This window comes from Globicephala melas, chromosome 11, assembly GCF_963455315.2.
Source record: "Globicephala melas chromosome 11, mGloMel1.2, whole genome shotgun sequence".
Taxonomy (NCBI): Eukaryota; Metazoa; Chordata; class Mammalia; order Artiodactyla; family Delphinidae; genus Globicephala; species Globicephala melas.
The window spans coordinates 60,895,313-60,918,929 of record NC_083324.2 but is presented as its reverse complement, the minus strand read 5'-3'; the positions used below and the strand labels follow the sequence as shown (position 1 = coordinate 60,918,929).

Below are 23,617 nucleotides of genomic sequence, written 5' to 3'. Positions count from 1 at the left end.
AATTGCTGTAAAATTGCTCTGGAATAATAGCAACTTGAATCTCAGCAGAAAGAGCTATAGAATCTCAAAGGAACAAAAACATGGAAGCAGTATATACTCTGATACAAATGCCAAAATACGCAGGCGACAACAAAGGGACACTACCTGAGCAACCAAGGCAAAGTTTGAGTATATGTGCAAAAACCGCCCCAGAATTCTGATAGAAAGTAGAAAGGTTGCTCAATATGTTCTATTCACATAAAAACAAATCAGGTGTTTTTATTCCCTCAAACTTTGGACACCCATATGATAAGAATCAAATGTTAACTCTGGACAGTAATAGGCACTATCTAAGTCCTTAGTGTTAAAATAAAACTATTATCTAAGTGATCTAATAAATGCCTCCCAGTCCATGGTTCTCTTGGTCTAGTTGTGCAAATGCAAAAAACATTAGGAAAAACAGCCCACTTTTTAAAATAATACACATCATTTTACCATGAACCAGAAAACCAGGCGTATATCTTACTTCTGTTACTTTCTGCGGTGTGATGTTTCCTTCATATGGACAGCCCAGGGCACAGGATACATACCTAAATTTAAAATACAGAGCCATATAAATATGCATCTGGTGGATAAGCCGTTTCCTAATTTCCATTTTATAAAAATGAAGAAATAGCCAAAGAGTCATCAAGAAAATTTATTTTACTCTATTCCTTCATTATTATTCTCAGACCAAACAAAAACAATTGGAAACATTTTCAATTTAACTCACATTTTAGTTTTTCTAATAATTACAATTTGATATACGTTATTGGATGGCAGATGGGAATAAGACAAGTGTTCATCTCGTGAGATTGCTTAAACTATAGCAATACGTGAACATTCAAAGCAGAAAATACCAGTGAAATATATTGTTTTATTTCAATAAGTATATACATTCAACTGTTAAATATCCAGGTCTTTGGAATCATATAGAAAGCACGTAGATGACAAACTGAACTTCTCTCTTCATTTCCATCTGGCTGTTTTGGCCTCACGTAGATACAGTCATTAATCACCCCCAAACTCCCAGAACTGATCACAACCTCAAAGTTCACCTTGTTTATCTCTCATGGGTGTACCTAAAAATCATCCCCAACAGAAGAGTGTCTAGTCTATGTTTAAAAGACTCCAAATAAAGATATTCCATAAGCTTCTTCAACAATTTAATATAAAAAGTCAAGTCTTTCTTGCAAGGATGATGATACATTTCCATCTTAAAGTATGAAACTAGAAAAAAGCCTCTTTTAGCTATTTTCAGCTCAACACCAATCCCATTTTATTAAAGTTTTCTCAGAGATTTTACAACACTTGTATTAAAATAATGCACCATGTGTCTGATCATCAGGAATGAAGCAATTCACATGAGGGAGAGAGGGGTTGTGGGGAAGAAGGCTGGAAACCGTGTTCTTTGGGCCAGAATATGAAAGGCTTTAGATAGCAAGCCCTTGAATACTGTGCCATGGAGCTGAAATTTTGAGATCCCTGAAAATTATTTTGAGACATTCGTATGACAAGATCAGGTTTGTTTTCCAGAAATGCAACTCTTCATAAATTCTGGAAGTGGGTACCAAAGATGGAGGCAAAAACATGAACAAAGATGATCCCATGTTTCCTTGATTGAATGTATATATATGTGTAACTGAATCACTTGGCTGTACAGCAGAAATTAACACAACATTATAAATCAACTATACCTCAATTTAAAAAACAATGCTGTCAATTGGAAGATACACTAATTTCACAAAAGGTTTTGGGGTAAAAACATGAAATATAGATTCAATAATTCAATACATATTCATTGATCTTAAAGATATAACTAAATTTCAAAAGTATTAAAATGTGAATAAAAATTGGGTTTTGGAATTAAAATAACTAAGCAGCTCCATAAGCCGGGCAAGCAGTTATGAGGACAGAGAAGGAGAAAAAGAGGATAAAGTCAAGTAAAATTTGAAAACCTATGCTGGACAGGAAACCCATCTCTCTGCTCTTTCAATCACTATAATTTAAGCTTAATATTCAAATGATTTCTATAAATTTACTCAAGATATGCAGAAAAGAAAATGTTCTTATGTGAACATAGTACTGGAGAAGGTGGCAAGGGATGAAAAAGGATTTTTTTTTTAATATCTTTATTGGAGTATAATTGCTTTACAATGGTGTGTTAGTTTCTGCTTTATAACAAAGTGAATCAGTTACACATATACATATGTTTCCATATCTCTTCCCTCTTGCATCTCCCTCCCTCTCACCCTCCCTTTCCCAGCCCTCTAAGTGATCACAAAGCACCGAGCTGATCTCCCTGTGCTATGTGGCTGCTTCCCACTAGCTATCTATCAATTCAGGTACAATGATGATAATGTGTTGAAAAGAGAAGTACATTTATTCTGAACCCCAAATATCTAGATGTGATTAGAAAGAAAGTCCAAGCTATTCATTTACATGCAATCCCTCTAAATGCAAAAACAAGCAAAAGAAACCCAACAAATGTAAGACAATATAAAACAAACAAACCTCTCTAGCATTCTCTTAACTGAAAAGTAACAACCTGGCTATAGCTGCCCCTTTATGCCATGACCCTAACTCTCTCCATGTGCATTTTCACTCACTAGAGTTTTCCCTCTGAGTCCTTCCCTGGTCTATGGTTGGCCTGTTCTTCATTCTCCATTGCATGTTATCTTCTTATGTTCTTCTCCACTCTTCTTTAACCTATTCACATGTGGGGCTACTTTCTGCAAAGTGAATGCAATGGTTCTTAACTGTGCTCATTAACTATTTTAACACTCGAAAACAGAGGTTGGCAAGCTAAGTCCCAGAGGCCAAATCCTGCTCATGGCTCTTTTGCAAATAAAAATTTTATTGGAACAAAGCCATGCCCATCTGTTTACCTATATTCCGTGGATATTTTGCATTATAGCAGCAGAATAGTAGTTGCATCAAAGACCATCTGACCCACAAAACCTAAAATATTACTATCTGGCTCTTTACACAAAAAATTTGCCAACCACTTGTAAAAAGTGAGGGATTTTTGTGAGTGTGAAATGGCCTCCCTCGTGATGAGAATAGGCTACCACGTCTGCTTTGACTGGTGGCAGAAGTCAGTTTCTAGACCTCTGCACTTCTCTGACAATCTATTACAATGCTTCTCAATCTTGACTGTACAGAATCACCTAGGGAGCTTAAAAAACAAAACAGACACTGGTGGGTAGGACACACTCCAAACCAATTAAATCAGAAACTCAGGGAATAGAATCTAACCACTAATTATTTTAAAATAATTTTCAAAGTTCTATTAAGCTGCCAAAATTGAAAACCACTCAACTATTAGCAATACTTCCTCACCTGGATTGTTGGATTGACACCCTTATGTAAAAGTGATGTTACACAGCCATGAGAGTATCTAATCTCAGGGATTTCCTCACTGCTACCCCACAGCATCTATCTTTGATTGGACCCACAGCATTCACGACATTTATCCATATTGAATTGGCTGGTAGTTGATTTCTTATAGACCTATTCCAAATAGTTTCTACTCTGCTGAAGCCCTGACCTGCAACCTCTCCATTTCTTTTTTCTTTTCATTCCTTCCTTCTGGCTCAATGTCCATTTTATTGAACTACAGCCTTTAGTAATTTTTTCAGCAAGGATAGACTTTTGCAGACTACTTTGTCAACAAATGGTTTTATTTCACTTTTATCAATGTGTAATAGTTTGGCTAGGTATGGAACTCTAGGTTGACAGGGTTTTTTTTTTTGCCATTTTGAACATATTATTTCACTATTTCTCATCTCAGTTTTTGCTGATGAGAATTTTTTTGTCTAATGATAATTCCTTTATTTTTATAGTAATTTTTTCTCTACTGCTTTAGGATTATCTGTTTATACCTAATATTCTACATTTTATAATGAGTATGTCAGGACTTGTTATACTTCTTCAATATTAACATTAATACTTTTTTCTCTTCTAGAAAATCATCAAAGTACTAGTTCATCAAAATATCTATTTTCCCTGTTTTCTCCTTCTGGGAATTCTATTAGGCATTCTCTCTTAATTTCACTTTCAAAATTTCTTTTATCTTTCTGTGTTTCATGATTGAAGTTTCCTCAAATTCTACTTCCAGACCATTAATCCTCTCTTCAACTGTAATCTGCTGTTCAATGCAATTATTGTTTTTATTTAACACATGTATTTTTCATCTCCATTTCTTTTCCTTAAATCTTCATTCGTTTTTCCATAAAGACCTGTTCTTTTATTATGTTCTTCCTTTGCCTTTATAAATAGGTTAAGCATTAATTTACAATATCCTTTTCAAATTATTCTATGTCCTTCTTTTCAGTGAAAATTCTCCTGCTTTTTCTTTTTCTTCTGCTTATTTTTCTTAGGATAGTTTGTTTCCTCATGTGGCCTGTAATTTTTACCATTAGTGCCTTTTCATGGTGATTTCAGTTTCTGTAGAAGGTCCTGAAGTGACAGTCCTGAGTTATTTTAATGTCCCTATAAAGGATATTTAATTTCCTTTTTCTCTTGCCTTGCAGACTTTACCAGTTCCCAGGCAAATGCCTACCTTCATTTCTCAATTTGGGTTTCCACAATACTCATATGTCATAAATCCACAACCCATAACACTGGCACGTATTTCAGTGACTTTGCACTGGCAAGGAAGTGCTTCCAGGCTCCAAGAACACTCAGTTCCAAATCCAGTCTTAGAAGAACACCTATCTTTTCCCATATAGATTTTAAAATCCCATTTCCAAGCCACCAGGGATTATATCTGGAATAGATACCCCCGTGTGTTAGTGGCATCAGCCTGCATCCTTACCACACTTTCTTTGATGAAATCTGAGGACTTTCTTTTCTTTTCTGAGCTTGGCTATATGTTTTACAAGTTGTTATATTTATGTGTCTGTAATGGGAACAGAAAAGGGAGTTTCTGTATCAGCTCAGTCCCCTATAGTCTCTCTTCCAGGAACAAATTCCCAATATTCTTATGAACATTACAAATCGATTGCTTGACACATTCACATGGCATATGAAGCTCAATAGATCCAAAATGATGCTCATTCCTGTTTTCCCCACATTTGCCATTAAAAAAAAAAGATACAGTCATTTTCAGCCACTAAATCACTTGAAGGTCAGCTTTGAGAACACGTTCATTAACCAGCATTGGCTGGTTCTTCCCTCCAGGCTCTAGAGCATATGAGCTCTGCCAGCGCCAGCCCACATGGACAGAAGAGTACCCAAGCCCCTCCCCAGGATGGTCACAGACGTCACCTAAGTGCCCTCCTTGCCTCTAGTCTCACACCACTCCCTCATTTGCACTCCAATATCTGTTGCCAAAATAATATTCCTAGAGCATATTTTTACACTCTGAAAATCCTTAATGGCTTGCCATTGTCTACTGAATAAACTTGATATTCAAATTCAGCAATTTGTGAAGCCTCATCTTTCTGCCTCTCTTGCATTTCACGGCCTCAAAAGCTCTTATTACAGTAAATATAAACTTCTCCCTCTTATCCAAACATTTCTGGAGATTTCTCTTCACTATGCCTTTGCTCTTTGTAGATTTCCTACCCTGCCTGAGGAGGCCATCATTTCTGATTATGTTTCCACATTTTTACCCATTTTTAATGATTTCACTTTATTGACACCTCCATGAAGGCTTCTACAAATAACTCCAGAGAAATTTAATACAGTCTTAATTTGAACTTTCATAGGATTTATCTGCATGTCTCTTAAAGTACTTGGCTTTTTTGACCATATAATAATTATCTCTATACATATTACTTCCCCAGTCTGCTGGGAACTCTTCGAAGTTAGGCTTTTTTTCATTTTCATTATTACACATAGCATCATAAGAGAGCACACTATATAAAACAATATTTCTTGAACGAATTAATGCAAAAATATCTTAGTAAAGATGTCATTTTAACCTTCTGAATAATTTCCTATGAAATTCCTAATCTTTACAATCAACGTATAGCCAGATTCATGTTCTTAACATTCTAAATTCTGTAGTCAGAGATGACAGCACATATTTGGGAGTTCAGACTTGGAACCATGTTTTAAACATTACGTAGGATGACAGGGTAATACAGGAATCACCAACCATATTAAAGCCAATTGCACTAAAATTACAATAAACTCTGGATAGAAATGTGAGTTGTTTTATTTGTGCTTGCTGAGGCCATTTATCAATATTATGCAAAATCATGATAAAAGATAAAACAGAAGCATTCAAGTTTTTAACAACTTTACCTAGCAGAACTGAAACATGAAAAATAACCTACAGTTAGGCCTTACTCAGGTCTACCTTCCCACAATTAGCCCATGTTCCTCAAATCATCCTGACATAAAGGAACCAAAAGATTGAGTAAAAGCCTTCAATAAATATCAGAAACACTTGGAGTGTAGTCAACCACTGCTATCCTCAGAAGAGAAAAACAATGCCAAGGGTGATGAGATGAGATGACATGTAATGTCAATTAAAGGTAATTAAGACATTTAAATATAGGAACAAGTTTGATGAACCCATGAAGAATATATCAACCTACAAACAATATAAAATAGCATTGCATTATTAACAAGCCACTTATAAATAAAGTTGAGAGCCTATGATGCACTTATCTCTGTGGATGATATAAGAAATAATGACCTTCCCTTGGTCTCAAAAAGCAATTCTGCTAAAATTCTCCTTTTGCTCTAAAATGCAAATTTCACGAGAAATGACAAAACACATTCTTTGCTCAAAAGCTGTACATGAAGGCTATTTAGATGTGACTTCACAAACACAACTTACACATATTAACTGTAGCTGGGTATGTGTTATCTGGCAGACAGCCGTGACAGAATAATATGTGAGGCTAAAATAAGTTGAACTCAAACAAAACATATGTACAAAAGAAAATAGTTTTAACAGATGTCTCACTATTAGAGTTTCATGTGACATATTTTGGTAGATGATGATTTGAATTGCTCTTCCACACCAATGCAAAGGCTTCAGTTTAACAGTAGAAATTGGAAAGAAACTTTGACCAATAAACTGTCCACTTATAGGAAGATGGTGCCATATATGCAAGTGAGTTCCACTGGGATAGATTACCTGATGGAACACATTTGCTTCATCAATGAGAAGCACTGCCTGCCAGTCACTGTGTATTTAAAACACTAAGCCCTAAACAAGGAGGCTCATTATCTTACTCAAGAAGGCTGCTATTTCAGGATCAGGATCTATAATGACATTTTGCATGAGGCAGGGGAAGGATAGAAAATACATGTTCACACGACCTAGATGGTTTGGCTAACAAACAAGTAGGCTGCTAATTCTTGAAGAAACGTGTTGAGTTACAAATTCTCTCTCCAAGGGAAATCCAGTGAAAGCTGACCATTTTGAGAAAGAACACTGAGCCCTGACTTCACAGCTGTTAGAAATGGTTGCCATTTTAAAGGCTAGAAATTATATAGAGTTAGGCAACCAGTCAAAAATAACTAAGCACAGGAAGAATTTCCTAACATTGAGGGTCTTTCCTCAAAGAAATTGGTCACTGATATAAATGATACAGAATTTTATTTTATTTTTATTTTATTCAGAAGCATTTAAAAACCGATTGGGTTTTCATTGGTTTTGTATAAGAAGAAAGTAGGTGATGAAGGTGACAGTAGGTGAAGAGCTATATAAAATATGCACCTTAGACTCATTATGGTTCTATGAAACCCTGGTTCCTTGTCTCCTCCAAAATATCTATTAATATTAATCACATTGCAATATTAATCATATTGTAAAACATTATCGCATCCTAAAACTGTCTTTGTTTTTCCATACCTAAATGTTATCTGTGGCTGTCTATATTAGTTTAATCGCTAATTTGCTTTTTATTCTTCCTTCTCATTATTTTGTATGTCTACTTTTTCTGGGAATTTGAGAATAAATTCAGCATTGACAGTTCATGGTGAAATATTTTTGCAATTTGTATTTTTTTTAACAGTGGGTGAATAATTTTGTTTGGCTCCTAAAAATGTTATCAGTTGACTTCTTTCAACATTCAGTAGGCTCAGACTTTCAGGAAGTTAATCATGGATCAGATCATTCTAGGCCATTTTATAGAAGAGGCCTAAGATGTTATCATGTAAAAGCACATTGCTTTGATATGCACACCTGCTGACTTTGTGAATTTATAACATGTTTATAAGCATCTAATAATGAAATGAATAAGGCACCTTAGAGATAGTTTCCTTTCTAAATTAATATTTTCACAAGAAGAGTGAGCATGTGATTCTTGTGATGTCATTAAAGAGAAGCTGAAACTCACTTCAAACAAAAAGGAATAAAACCTGAATGCCTGAATTGGGGAATTGGGATTGACATGTATACACTGATGTGTATAAAATTGATGACTAATAAGGACCTGCTGTATAAAAAAATAAATAAACTTAAATTTAAAAATTAAACAACAAAAAAAGAAGAAAAAAAAATCTGAATGCCTTATATGATAGATGAGAACACTACTTCATATCAGAGGGATTTCAATTTTAAACAGATTTTGACAAACCAAGGGATAATTCTTTCAATAAATGCCATTGATAAAAGGAAAGAAAGTGATTAAATTTATAACAGGCTTCTATTTTTCTCTGTCTTTTTAATGTTTTAAAAGTTAAACAAATAAGAGAAAAATAACCTACATTTTTTAAACATATGTGAAATACACATTAAAGAATGAAGTCCAAATTGTAGACATTTCATTGCTCTCTAACATACACTGTATGTGCAGCAGTAGTTAGCTGACTCTGCATTTTATGTCAACGATCTGGCACCATGTCTTTCCCCAATGTGTCCCATATGTTACATAAAGTTCAGAGCATGTATAAAAACGTGTACATAGGCATATGTATGTGTGTGTTTCTGGGAGGGGAGGAAACAAACAATAGCCTTCATAATTTTAATAAAAGCTGCTATTTAGAACATATGAAACTTTACTGTTTTTATAGAAGCTTAAATGGCTTTAGTGAGCCTTTATAAAATGTGTCCTGCCTCATGGCCTTTAAATCTGACAGCAGCTGGCGATATACATTTTCTCGGTGATGGTCCATGTTGATGCAGCTGTTGCCATAGTAACACTGGCTGGAGCATCTACTTCAGGTTCAACTAGTTGAGCATGGCTCTTTCCCTTAAATGAGTACCAATGACCTATGACTTTTAATAATGAGTACCTACAATCTAGATTGCCAGTGAAAATAAAATCTAATTTAAACTCTGTAAAAGTTTGGGAGAGAAGATAATTTTCAACTGCACAAATAGTGAACTCATATCCATCCATCCGAAGGCATAGTTCTAAAAATGACTAGTGTTTCAGAAAATCGAGGGCTTGTTCTCCAAAGGAAGGAATTCTGCGTTGGAAAACATACATCTGTCTACAGTATAACTACAATAAGTCTCTGATGTACTTTCACTGATTTCATTTGGCTGTGGGTGAGTTCTCGTCCGTCTGCACTTCTGTACTCTTCTTATCAAAGCCTGAAAAACTTCTTAGGTTGTAGCATGGTTAGAAGTTTCTTTATTGATAGGACAATATTAAATGTTCAGCAATCAGTATTAAAGGGGAGTTAGGGTTTCTATTAGCCTTATTAAGTTACCTATTCTATTTCATAAAAACTAAAATGATAAAATTTGTTATTATATAATTTTTTCACATCCATCTTTCAACATTTAAAAAAAAAACACTTCCCATTTGAAGCATAAGCTTACATGTACCTGACTTCTTAGAGTTTTGTGTTTTTTCAACTTTCCAATGTGAATTACTTTACTCCACATTTAAACATAAATTGAAATAGAAGAACAGCATCTTCATTTTTTCCTTTCCTTTAGAGGGAAGAGAGACAAAGCAACTTATGTATGCTTGAATTTAGAAACTTAAAGGACATCTCTCCTTTTTGATGGTGGTTATGTAATTTTTGCCTTAAGAACAGACATCTTTTATTTTCTGTCTATGGAAATACATTATCTTGGTTTTTAAACATTCTTGCACGCCCTCTGAATGTTATGTATGCATGTCAGTTACAAAAAATATCTTTATATATTTAAAAAGTCATGTTGGAAATTTATTAAGGAGAAAGGAAAAATAAGTTAAAAAAAAAGGAAGCAAACCAACAAGATAGCTAACTATGGTGTAATCTAATTCTACTTGCTCTCCAAATGACCTTGGTTGAATTCCAATCCTTTTCTAATCCAGTCACTCCAAATTGGATCCACTTGTCTTTCTTATTAATGACTGAATCTTTCTTGCCACTATGAACTTTGCTTACTTCAACCATAGGGAATACAACCGGCATCTAAGCCCAGTGACAGCACTCAGCCTTCTGTTACAAACACTATGCATTTTAATTTATGAAGATGATACAGCATGTTTATCATATCTCCATAATTATAAAAATAGAAAATTAACTAATGTCTGAGAAACAACTTCTTTCTTAAGTAAAGCGAATTTATTATACATTTCACAGACATGGGCCTGAGTATAGAGCCTGTTTGCACTAGATGCTCCCCTGCTGTCCTGGAAGCAGACAAGAACCAAACCAGTTTCCTCTCTCTTCTCCTTTCCCAAATAATTTTGCTTTGGGGGTCACACAGAGAAAACCTGGAAGTCAGCTGTTAAGGGGAGGCTGAATGGGTGGAATGATGGGCCCAGCGCCCCAGTGCAGTTCTCAATTTTACATTTTACATAATCTATTGAATTTCTGTACAATATATTCTTTGAAGAAAAAGCATGGTTCTTTAAAAAATTTAAAAATTTGGAAACCACATTAGATGATTCCTTTCCAAATGCTACTATGAGTTCATAACAATCTATCCGTTTACACTAGGCTGAGATCCAAAAATGGCTGCATTTGGATAATTTGGAATTAATAAAATGAGTAACAATGTCAGTTGCGATGTTGGTCCCTCTGACCTCAAATGCATGACAACATAAGGGCTAGATACGCCCTCATAGATTATCAGCTGATATTAATGAGGTAGTTATTAAGTTATTAAGTTATTATAAGTATATAATCATGGCCCTGATCACATAAGATCAGGGTATAAATAAGATACCCTATGTATATTATTATATGTCATAAAACAATGTCTAGATAGTTCATAAAGAGCTTTAACAGTTGATGTTAATGAACTAAATAGAATTTGTGGGATTTCATAAGTACCCTCGTGTTGGAATATTCATGTGTCTTGCAGACTTAACGACCTCCTCAAACTTCTCCATACTTTCTTCAATAGCACAGTTAATATTCTTCTTGCTAAAGGGTTCAGAGGCAGCACCAAAAACGGAGATCTCAGTGGCTCCAGCAGCAACCTGAAAAATACAAATCAAAGGCCAAAGCTAGTAATTCCAAAAACATAAACAAGAGCAGCAGAAGCAATGTTAACTACCCTATAAACGAATACTTGAATTCTTTAACATTCTGCTTAAAATTTTAAATTAGATTTTTCTCAACTTGCTGCATACGCACTTTTGAAATGTAAAAATATTTTATGATAGCACAATAATTCCACAAACTACAACACTCATAAATCACAGAATATACAATGATGCTGTTCCAATTTAATTTTGCCTTTCCTAAAAGTTATCCTCAGCAATATTTTAACCGTAATTATGGAAAATACTAGCACCACAATGAAATCTCTTGATATCTATGGAAAACTTTATTTTTACTTAATTATTAAAATTGAGGCTAGTAAATGCTTTCTGCTTTTCTTCTCTTCTTACCATCCAACAGAAAAATATTTTTCCAAGTCATCATTTAGATTTTGCTCCAAATTTTCTCCCTATCTCTTAACCTCACTTCCACTGTTTCATACCTTGACTGTGACAACCAAACTCTTGCGTGTCTTAAGACCTTAATCCTCTTGCAAGTCTTCAAATCCAAAATGTCGACCTAATCAATTCTCCCTTTTGCCCCTTTGGCCATCTTCTCTCCTCCCTCCAGGCTTCCCAGTGCTTGTTTTCAACGTCAAGCCTCCTAGTTTTCCAGCTGGATTTTTAAGACTTTCTATTAATATATCATCTGTACCACTGTGCCTAGATTCCCCTTTCTCTATGATACCCTATTAATACATTAAGAAAAAAATTCTGTCATCTCTCCTCCAACATTTTTTTAAAAATACTGGTTTCCACTCTTCCATCCAAGATAAATTTTTAACCTTTAAAATTAAAATTTTGTGGATAAACAAGTTCCTACTGTATAGCACAGGGAGCTATATTCAGTATCTTATGATAAACCATAATGGAAAAGAATATTAAAAAAGAACGTATATATATATATATATATATATATATATATATATATATATATAACTGAATCACTTGGCTGTACAGCAGAAATTAACACAACATTGTAAATCAACTATACTTCACTTAAAAATTTTTTTTTTAATTTAACTAAATTAAAGTACTATTTATTGAACACCTACTATATGCTGGTGTTGTATTTTGCATGCCCTATTTCTAATCCACAAACAATTTTGTAAATGAAGTATTATTATGGTGATTTTACAGATGAGAAAACTGTGGCTCAAAGAGGCTAAAACACTAAGAGGAGGTCCCAAGGCTAGTAAAAGTTCTGGGGCCATGTTTCAAACACAGGCTTGCCTGACTCCCAAGCCAAAGTTTCTCCTATTACTTTCTATGCTACCCTGAGGGTGTACTCTCATATCTTTCTCAGGATGGTTACATTCCCTACTTCTTTAGGACCAGATGACAGCAATATTTATAATTTCTTAAAATGTCTCTGTCTTTCTTTACAATGTGATAAAATTTGTATTAATTCAAATAAAAGTGGTTTCACAAGATACACTAATAGGTGATACACCAACTAGCGCCCACAATTTCAACTTCATGCAACCCAGTCACAAATAGAAAAATGAAAAATATCCATTAATACCAAAAATAGCTGCTGCTCAACTTTTACAATAAAGCCATGTAAGCTTAACACCTCAAGCCTTTACTTAAAACTACACTGATTCTTCTAGTATGTGAAATTACGAAAGCTTCTCGGCATATAAATTCCCAAGGCACATAGGATTGGAAGAAACAAACCGGAAGACAAATAAGGAAAGTTGGTAGAGGCAATTCCAAAGACAGTGATTAGCACCATGTAGAGGGCAGGAACAACAGCAACCTCAGAAAAAGTAACAAAAATAATTATCCACTACAATAATATTAATAATTATAATATCGTATTGGGAAATCTTTGTTATATTTTGTATTCCTTGCTTAAGTGGGGAGCGCAAAATATACTTTCAAAAGAATTTCATCAAAATGGGTAATTGTATTTCTATGTTTTAATTCTTGAATGGTTAGACTGGAAGAGCCATTATGTGGAGCATTTTAGTCCCCAAAATGCCACAAGGTCACTGATCTCCATGTACCTGTATTACGGGTATTAGTGATAGTATTTATGCAGGATAACGAGGGAGTCATATCACACCAATTTAACTTCGAAAAGATCTTTACAACAAGAAGCATATCAGTTTTAGAAAGATTAGTAGCACACTTACAGCACGGTGGAAACCCTGAAGATTAGGAGTAAGGACAGGATATCGAATTCCTGGATATTGACGAATGCCCTTCATCACTTCAGTGTGATCTGCCATCTTAAATACATAATAGTTATATAGAGATATGGGACTTGGAATATTCTATCAATCATGTTTTTAGTTTTTCAGGAGGTTATAATAATACAGGCAATTATATTCTATCAATTCATGTTTGAAATAGCAAAACCATGCCAGATAAGTAGTTCTCAATGTCATAAATACATAATAACCAGATCTGGGTGTAACGTCCTCACATAACAGGATCTGTTTAAGTGACTGATTACAGACAGGAATTCTGAACTCTGGTGTTTTCACTTGACTGATCTTTATTCTCTTCCTTTCATTTTATGGTCAAGACTCCAATACCCCTGATAGTGGGAAGAGTTTGAAAGGCCATAGGCTGTGCATTTACCTTCCACATGAAAATTTTACGTCCAAATAATTTTTAACATATGAAATTTTACAATATTTAATAAAGTGTAAATTACACATATCCATTAGAAGAATTTAACAAGTTTGAGACCTTAGTATATTATTGGTTTTAGTTAGTAACAGTCATACTGCTTTACGTAGTTCTATCCTTGAGTTACTATTTGTTCTTATAACGTGAACAAATAAATACAATGGAGCACACAGCAGGAAACTTATCCTACAAAGACTTCATTTTGTATATTTTCTATGAATCTATTAAAAAAAAAGCCAACTTTGAATTAAAATATCAAATTTACCAGTTTGCTACCAAGTCTATAATTTAGCCTCCTAGAGCAATAACTGATGATCAAATCCCATAATCATCACATAGAGAAATTACCATTGACATAACCATGAGCTTTGCATATTGAAGAATAATAAATTATGGCATGAACAATAAATATAAGGAATAATATATAAACAATGAAAAGTATACAAAATGAACATGGAGAAAGCTGTAAAAACATGCACCAAACCAAACTTTGTATCTTCAGTATGGGAACGGTTGAGGGAAGACTTGTTTTTTCTCTATATACCTTGACTTGTTAAAATAAGCATGTATTGTTTTTAATTTAAAAGGAAATAAAAGTAAATTAGAGTATAAATGCTTTTATTAGCATAGCTACACATTTTTTTTAATGTGAAATGTTACAATATTTACTCTTACTGGTCCATTAGTCTTATTGACTCTGAGTTAAATGCCCGTAGAATTCAATTTAATACTTTCAATGATTATTCTTTGGAATAATTAAATGAATTTTTAAATACATTTTAAATTTAAAATTAAATACTTAAGATGCAAAAAAGCACTTCCCACTGACTGCCATCATGCCTTATTGACATTTAAGCCTTCATGTTTCATTCAATCCAAACACATTTAATTGTGTCTAAAATGTGATTCTTGTTCACTTATTTCTTAGAGATCACAGCCACCATTGCCCACCCCATAGCTGCATCCTTCACAAAGACCATCCACCACAGACATCTACGATGCATAAAAGCCAAAGCTTATTTTATTCTAAGCCTATTTCACTTTAACCCAGAGGTTTATTGAACATCAATTGTGTCCAAAGCCCTATGCTAGGCCCTGTGGGAAATATAAACACTGGAAAGTAACGTCCTTGCACTGAGCAATTTGCAATATAGTTGGGGAGATCAAAGAGATGCACTAGGAAAGTTAACAATTCAAAAAAATATACTGGTTGTGAACAAGAGCACAGTTTATAAGAGCTCAGAATGGGGAAAGGTTGGCAGGGCCTATACTAATCTAGGAACGTTTAAAAGAGTATATGGGATAAGAACTACAGTCCCTAATATGACATAATGACATTTTTTTGAAATGGCCACAGCAGTATTTCCAATCCCACATGTTCTTCCAAAACCTCACCGATCTCCATCAAGAAGTGGATGCTATTTATCATCCACTTGAACCTAGACAGGCTTGTGACTGCTCCAACCAATAGAGCACAGCAAAAATAATGCCATGTGAATGATGAGGTTAGCTTATGAAAAAGGATAGAGCTTCTATATGGCTTTCTCCTTGGGGGGAGCCACCATGGGAAAGTCAGCTGATCTGCTCTGAGAAAAACTAGCTCCTGCAGAGCAGCCACAGGAAAAGGCCCACATGGAGAGTCCCACGTGAAGAGGAGGTGAGCCCCCGGCCAACAGTCAACACTAATCCTAATCCTAAACTTAACCCTAACCGTAACCCTAACCCTAACCCTTAAACTTGTGATTGAAGGAGCTCCAGGTGATTCAGCCTGAGGCCCCAGACTCTGTGTACCAGAGACAACTTTGCTCCTGTACCCTGTTCAAATTCTGACCCTAAGATTTGATGAGCATGTCAAATGTTTATTGACACCACTAAATTCTCAGATAATTCATTACAAAGCCATAAAGGCTGAAACACTGAAAAATCAATAGGGTTGGAAAAGAGGAAGAGGTGGGTGTAGCAGTAGGAATACACTATCCAGCTAGAAAAGATTATTGGTAAACAATCAAGAAATAGATTATAAATTAAGACAGGGGGCCACACACTTTGATGTGTCTTGAGTTAGGTTCACATTATTCTAAAAATTCAGGATTTATTGTGAAGACAATAGACAGCCACGAAGAGTGGGTGCTGAATTAGCAAGGGAAGACTGGGATAGATGCAGTATTTTAGAACGATTAACTTGGGAGAGGTGCAGAGGGCAGTCAAGAGAAAAGAGAGGCAATTCTCAGGCAATGGTGAGGATGCAGCTTGTGACAAGTTCCACTGCACTGAAATGGCACTGGGAATGGAAGTACCAGAGAAAAATTAATAGGACACAGTGGCTGGTAGTATAAGGAAGGTGACTTTACTCAAAAATGTAATCCTCACTCTTTTATAACTTCTTTTAAAAATAGTCAACCTTTGTGCAGATTTCAACATAGTTCTTGATTATATATCCAGTTTGTGTCTGAGGCTAGAGTGTGAGCTCTGTCTCTCTGTCTCTGTCTCTCTGTGTCTCTCTCTCACACACATATATATGCAAACATGCACTCACATATTATCATAAAAAATTTAGAGCACTTATTCCTAATTTCAATCAGAAAGACAAGTAAAGTTACTGCTAGTTTTAGGACATTGTAATGAAATCTAAAACACTCTTACTAGAGAATAATGTTCATTGATATTACTAATACTTATGTCTAACTAAACACAGTATGTTTATTTATGAGACACATTTACATTAACATGATAACAGAAATCAATAAAGAGTGCTTCTCAAACCAATATGCAGTTAGAGAATAAGGTGTGGCAGTGCATCACAGCATGAAGGAGACAAGACAAATTTTAATCTTCAAGAAATATAGGCCATATTAATCTGTAAGTGACTATTTCACTCTATATGTAGTTTAACAAAAATCTTGAATCATTATGTAGAAATTTATGTAATTAAACTGTGACTTAATAGATATTTCAATCAGCAGAACTAGAAAATAAGCAGAGATGACAGTAACCAAATTCCCAGGTCATGAAAGCTAAACTTTGATAATCATTGAAATTAATGAAATTATGATAAATACATTAATTAGAATCCAACAAATCAGAACATTTTCCTTTTTAAAAACAGCCACACTATAATGAGGTCATTTAAGACATAATAGTATTCTGGCTAAATTTGGTCAATAAAGACAATTATGTAAAGAGCTTTAGGAAATCATGATAGGATATAATTTTATTACAGTGAATAAAGTAGAGCAGGTTTCAATTAAAGGTATAAAATCCTTGCTTTACTTTATTTTTTTACTCAGAGAGTTTATATTATACTTCAATCTGATGTTATTTTAATGTCTAAAGTCTAACTATTAGTCAAACAATAATAGAACTATTCCTTTACAGTACTATTTTGACATCTTAACAAAATCTTTCTACATCTGGTTTGAATTAACATATTTTTAAGATTTTGCTGAAACTTTTCATTTAAGATCATAAAAATTCCCATTATTTGGTTAGTAACAGGATTTGCCATCATCTGGCCACGGTGTGGGAATGGCCATACCTACCTAGCCAATCAAACAGGCTATACCATGGTGAATTAATTGTTCTAGGTATCCAAATTTTGATATGGATTCAAATAGTCACAATAATTGTGCAATAATTTGCAAGCATCTTAAAGATATGCAAAGCATCACAAAAATTAGAATGTAATTTTTAGAGCTTTTATTTAGAGGTTTTATTTTACTTGCTACTAACTCTATCATGGGGTGATTATATTTGGACACTCCACATTACACATATTTAGACATTTTACTAATACTTTGTCATTATCTGAATATAATAATCTCTCCTAAATATTTATGCTTTCAATGTGTTCTCCAGACAACAGCAGTGGCTAAAATATAGTTTAAGCATTGTTAAATGCTCATCCAAATTCCCTGAGATTATTGGAATTTCAAAATAATGCATATGAATATATATTTTACAAATAGACTATAAAATTTGTCATTGGTGAATACAAAAGCTAATTTTAAAATATCGTGAGACCTTAAAAATGGACTTTTTAAATGCCCTTCAATGTTTGAATATTGACTCATTTCAACATTTTATACACTTACAATACATCTAACATTTTGGCATTAAAAAATGATGCAGAGGCAGTCCATATACATATAATACACAGGCTAGTGGTGGGAAATGTGTGTGTATGTGTGTGTGTGTACATACCAAAAATACAAAATAATACAAATGCCATGTGATCTGAAGTTCTATGAAGCAGGTAAGGAAGTATTTTTCTTGGCAACCTAAAGTAGAATAATGACAAATATTTAAGCTAACCCTTATCTAGGCCAAATGTAAATAACTCAGGGGCATGTTTTTTAAAGGAGCAAAATATTCATAGAGTTTAATGGAGTAAGACTATGCATAAAGTATGAAATTATTAAAAAATAGTCATAAAGCACAACTATTCATATATTATATATGCAAATATAATTTCTATGATAAATTATACTGTAGTATACTATAAAAGGAAAGGGTTTAATAAGCCCAAACTTAAAACATAATTGTTTATTAAAATTCTTCTGATAATTATGGAGATATTCTATAGAAATTAATTTTTAAATTCATACCCTTCTTTCATTTTCAAGTCCAATGAAATGAAAAGTAAAAGTATCTATACCCTTTACCTCTCTTCTGAATAACAGTTGATAGAGAAAACAAAATATTCATTGAGTAAATTTTGTTCAGTTCCAACTGAATATATGTTGTGTGAGACGTTCATTTAGAATCTAATCACTGATGAACATTTTTTTTCCTTTTCCCAGAACAAGTATAATTACAAAGATATCACATTGTACAGGTCACTAAGTTCCAGAGGTGCATTTACCATATTTTTTTTTATGTGAAAGTCTCACACACGTGTATGACACATAAAACTTTTTCCTTTATGATTTTAACTCAGTAAGAGTGAGTCAATAAGGAGAATGCAAACTTCCTGAGAGGAGTTGAGTTGTTTTGCATCACCACAGAAATTATTCAATACATCATGGTGGCTCTGGTGAGGCAACTGTATTGTGTGATGGAGTAGAATTACTCAGAGTTGAAGTTAGCACTGTTTTTAAATGGCAAATGTGTTTAGAGTAGAATCTAAAATCCAGGTAAGATACTCCATCTTTTTTTTTTTTTTTTTTTTTTTTTTTGCGGTACGCGGGCCTCTCACTGTTGTTGCCTCTCCCGTTGCGGAGCACAGGCTCCAGACGCGCAGGCCCAGCGGCCATGGCTCACGGGCCCAGCTGCTCCACGGCATGTGGGATCTTCCCGGACCGGGACACGAACCCGTGTCCCCTGCATCGGCAGGCGGACTCTCAACCACTGCGCCACCAGGGAAGCCCTCTTCAAACATTTTTAACCACCCAATGAGAGGGACAGTTTCTGTAGAAGAAGAAGTAGACAGAGATGGAAAGGATGAGGAGAATCACCCAGTGAGTGGGGGAGAAGGTACGGGACCCTGTCTGACTGTAAAGCACACTCTCTAATTCCTCTTTGTTAAGCACATCCTCCATATTGTCTAAACATCTTCAAAAATCTCTAACTTTTGTAAATTTTACTGAAACACATGACCAGGTGAGCACATTGCTAGGGCCCCATCCAGGGTCTTGGGAGGAAACTATACAAATATTTTGTGGTTATTTTTCTGTCTGTATCGTATATTGAGGTTCTAAATAAAGTTTCATCCAGGGTGAAAAAAGTTCCATTGATCAAAGAAAAATAATAACATTTCGGAGACTCCAAGCCTGGTTGAAATTTCCTACCTCGCTCTTAGTCATATCATCAAGATAGTTAAGAATCTCTCTGAAATAAAGATCTATGGTGTCTATAGTATTTCTTTTCCTTACCATTTGAGTTCAGTTTGGCATGTCTTATTCTTGGTATATCCATAATATTTCTGGGTATATGTATTTTTATAAAGTCTCTGCTAAATAAACCATCTTAAATTTTGCCAGGAAATAGATTTATTCTCATGGACCTATAACCCTCACTAATACACTGTGTTGAATAATTTTTTAAAAATATATTTGAAGGATTTTTTTACCCCACCATCACCCAGGACAGCATTCAGATCTCTTCAAAATGAGCAGACAATATCAGAAAGTGTTTGCATACTATCTCCACTGGCTAGATGATATCTCATTTATGGTAATACTTTTCCTTATGCAGCAGGAAGGATGGATACAGGACGTGTTATTTCTTCAACACATGCCACAGATTACTATACAAATGTAAATAATGTGGTTTCAGAACCTATAACTCAAAACTCAATTTGAGCAGTAACTCCTCTTAAAGGTACACATTCGTAAATTCAGCCATGAGAAAAAAAATGGGACTAAGCACCCTTCCTGACAGCCATAAGTGAAAACGCTCTACCCAGCCATGAATAGCTTATAGCCTGGGTACTCCAACCCTGTCTCATTCACAGACTCTTTCCACAAACCCCATATATCTTAGCCTCAGTAGCACAGAGGAAATCTTGGTCTGCTTGACGAAGTAAGACAGTTTTAATAAATCACAGTCTTACAATAATAAACACAGGAAATCTCTGGAAAATTGAACATCTAGTTTTTTTTTTTTTTTTCTACCCAGTACCCTGTCTTGGCTGCCACTGCTAAAATGGTCTGACACCATACTCACAAAACTTCTTAAGTCCAGAAGCCTAAAAACTAATTTGGGCTGTGTATAATTTCCTGTGCTTCCTTATTCAACATTACCTTTGTGTTCTAAGGGCCTCTGTACCGCCCTCTATTGGAAGGAATGTGCAGGCTTCTCAGGAGTGACCCAAGCAAGTAGCATACATGACCCACACTCTTTTACTGTGAAACCTGCAAGCCATTTTCATCATAATCTATTAATGTCTACAAATATTCATTTTTAAATTATAAAATAAACGCAATCTACCCAATGGATTTGTGGGTTATACACTAGGAGACTAATGTTCCAGACAGAGAAACCAGAGTCATCTTATTCAATAACATTTCCCGTTTCCTAAGGCAAACATAACAAATATGCATTAATGATTCTTTGTTCGGGTCAATGCCTTTGGTGACCACCCTCCTGGTCGTCCCATGTCAAAACAATCATGTTCCCAACATGACTCTGAAGTAGGGGCAAGAAGTCTCAAAGCTCCCAGTATAATTTTCTTTCCGTTCAACTGTGTTGCCTCTCATATATCATGCCTTTGTGTTTGTTAATAACACTGTCAACAGTGTTATTTCTCATGCATGGGAGCAGAAGTGACTTTTAAAATACTGTGTCTAATTGTATTCATTCTCGATGACTGTAAATGGACTTTCCCCTCTATACTTACACTTCCTTCTGGAAGCCCCCCTGCCCACAGTGGAGAGCTGCGCTGGTGAGCAGAGGGGAAGCTTGGGAGGTTTGAGGCAGACCACCTCACTGGCAATAAGAGAGCGCTGTAGCAAAAAAGTTCTTGTTATGCTGGCAAGCAATGCAGTCACAATAGCCTGTAAGATCTAACTGCAATGATTTGACATCGTATGGCTCTGAAGAGCTCTGTCTGGCTAAGCACTACAGAAGACAAAACTTGAAAAGCCTGGACAGACAACCTCTTAAAGATAAACTGTTGAACATATTTGGATTCCTAGGTTCTATTTTATGACAGCTCATTTACAGATATTCACTTGATTTTATAACCCCATTATATGAGTCAATTTTTTTTTTTAGTGATTTCATTCTTATTACCCATTTTAACTTTACAATTGGATCATTATACAGATATTGCTATCAACCACACATTATTCAATTTTTGATTACAAAAAAGAATTCAATGCAGTGTTTAACAGAGACACAATAAAAGCAGTGAATGGGTGAATAAATGAATGGAAAGAATCCAAGGCATAAAGGATGAAAATACTTTGCCAAATCATATCAGAAATAAGTAAGAATCAGGTCTCAGATTTTCTGTCAGAAAATGTGTATGTTGTTATTTCTAACCAGATACAATGATGTCACTGAAAGCTCAGGAAACCTACAACCTGGAGGACTTGTGAAGAAATAACTATTTTGGGACTACTAAGAAATGTGTTTCTCACTATATACTATAAGCTGAATTCAATACATGATGCATCAGTCTTGACTAAGAACAGTGTTAAAATTTCTTGATAGTCCCACATCACAGCAGTACAAGGTCTGGAGTAAGTAGTATTAACGCTCTCAAGTTGTTAGTGTGAATTTGCTTCAATATGTTGATATTTCAAAGAGTACTTAATTTAGTTTATAAAGCAAACAGGAATGTGAGTGCCTAGAACAATTAAAGCAGCTCAGTTTTAAACTCTGAACTTTTGTCTTTACAAATTTGAAGTTATCCAAGATATTTATAAAATGAACAGCATTCTTCAAAAGAATGTCCTATACATTGACGATGAACAAATAGCTAAAATTCATAGATGTTACAAAATATTCTATTATTCTAAAAATATAATTCCAATCAGCCTTTAATTTGATAAATTGGATATTCAGGATAAATGAATTTGGATAAAAATTTTTAAGTATAAGAATGTAAATGTTTTATATTTACTCTAAGTGAATAATATACATTTGTATTCCTTTTATTTTATCAAATATGGAAGAAGTGAAATGTTAGCATATATATGTCTCATTAATGTGTCAGTTTGAAATATAAAACTAACCTATTGCTTAATATTATTTTTGGAATGTAATATTACTTTTAGCATTCAGATTTATCTAATTTCCAATGTTTACTATTCCATATGACTCCTAGAGAACTTTCCAGCAATTTAACCAGGCAATATTAGATCAGTGTGCGTGTTGTGTGTGTGTGTGTGTCTGTCTGTCTGTGTGTATATCTAAAAATTAGGAAAAAATACTTTATTTTTATTTTTAAAAATTAACTGGAATAATAATTCTTTATAAACATATCAACAAAACATGTCTTTAAAACCATAATCAATTTAAAAATAATTAGTATATGTTTCATTTTCAGTGTTCAATGTACAAGGATCGTGAATTCTTAAAAACAAGTGATGCTTGGCATACTTAAAACTTATGATCAAAACAGTCCACATTTAATCTTAACACTTTAAACTTTAAACCTGGTTTTCACTAATGGCTGTGATTCTTCCCATGAGAGTCATAACCGTGGCACCCAGGAAATACTTTAGTTCCTTGGAGTCTGGTCCACAGGACAAACTCTGCTTCTCTTAAAGTGGATTGCATGTTAAGTGGCTTAGTCAGGAGTTATATCAATGGAATTCGTTTATAGTAAAATAAGATTGACAAACTAATCAGCATAATGCAGAAAATGCCATTAAAAAGTTAGAATCAAGTCTTTCTGTGCCAAACTGTACTCTATTCAGCTTTTATGCAATTGTATTATATGCAAGACCTTTCAAACTGTCGCTGCATACTGATAATTCATGGTCCAATTTTAATATAATTTTAATCATATACAAAAATGGAATTTTCATATGATCAAAATGCCTTTGAAAGTTTTTTTCTTTCATGGGTAAACTTAGAGAAAATTTGATAAACACAATATAATTGTG

At 34.3% G+C, this 23,617-nt stretch overlaps 1 protein-coding gene across 3 annotated transcripts in view; it reads right to left on the bottom strand.

Moving 5' to 3' along the window:
* HMGCLL1 (3-hydroxy-3-methylglutaryl-CoA lyase like 1) overlaps nucleotides 1-23,617 on the bottom strand; it is a 144,320-nt gene that overhangs the window by 62,703 nt on the left and 58,000 nt on the right. For all 3 annotated transcript variants that reach the window (XM_060307579.1, XM_030840994.2, XM_060307580.2), the window contains 3 exons: nucleotides 13,562-13,657; nucleotides 11,209-11,357; nucleotides 506-569 (listed from right to left, as the gene is read on the bottom strand). In XM_060307579.1, coding sequence (XP_060163562.1) covers nucleotides 506-569; nucleotides 11,209-11,357; nucleotides 13,562-13,657 — 309 coding nt within the window. The remainder of the gene's footprint in view (nucleotides 1-505; nucleotides 570-11,208; nucleotides 11,358-13,561; nucleotides 13,658-23,617) is intronic.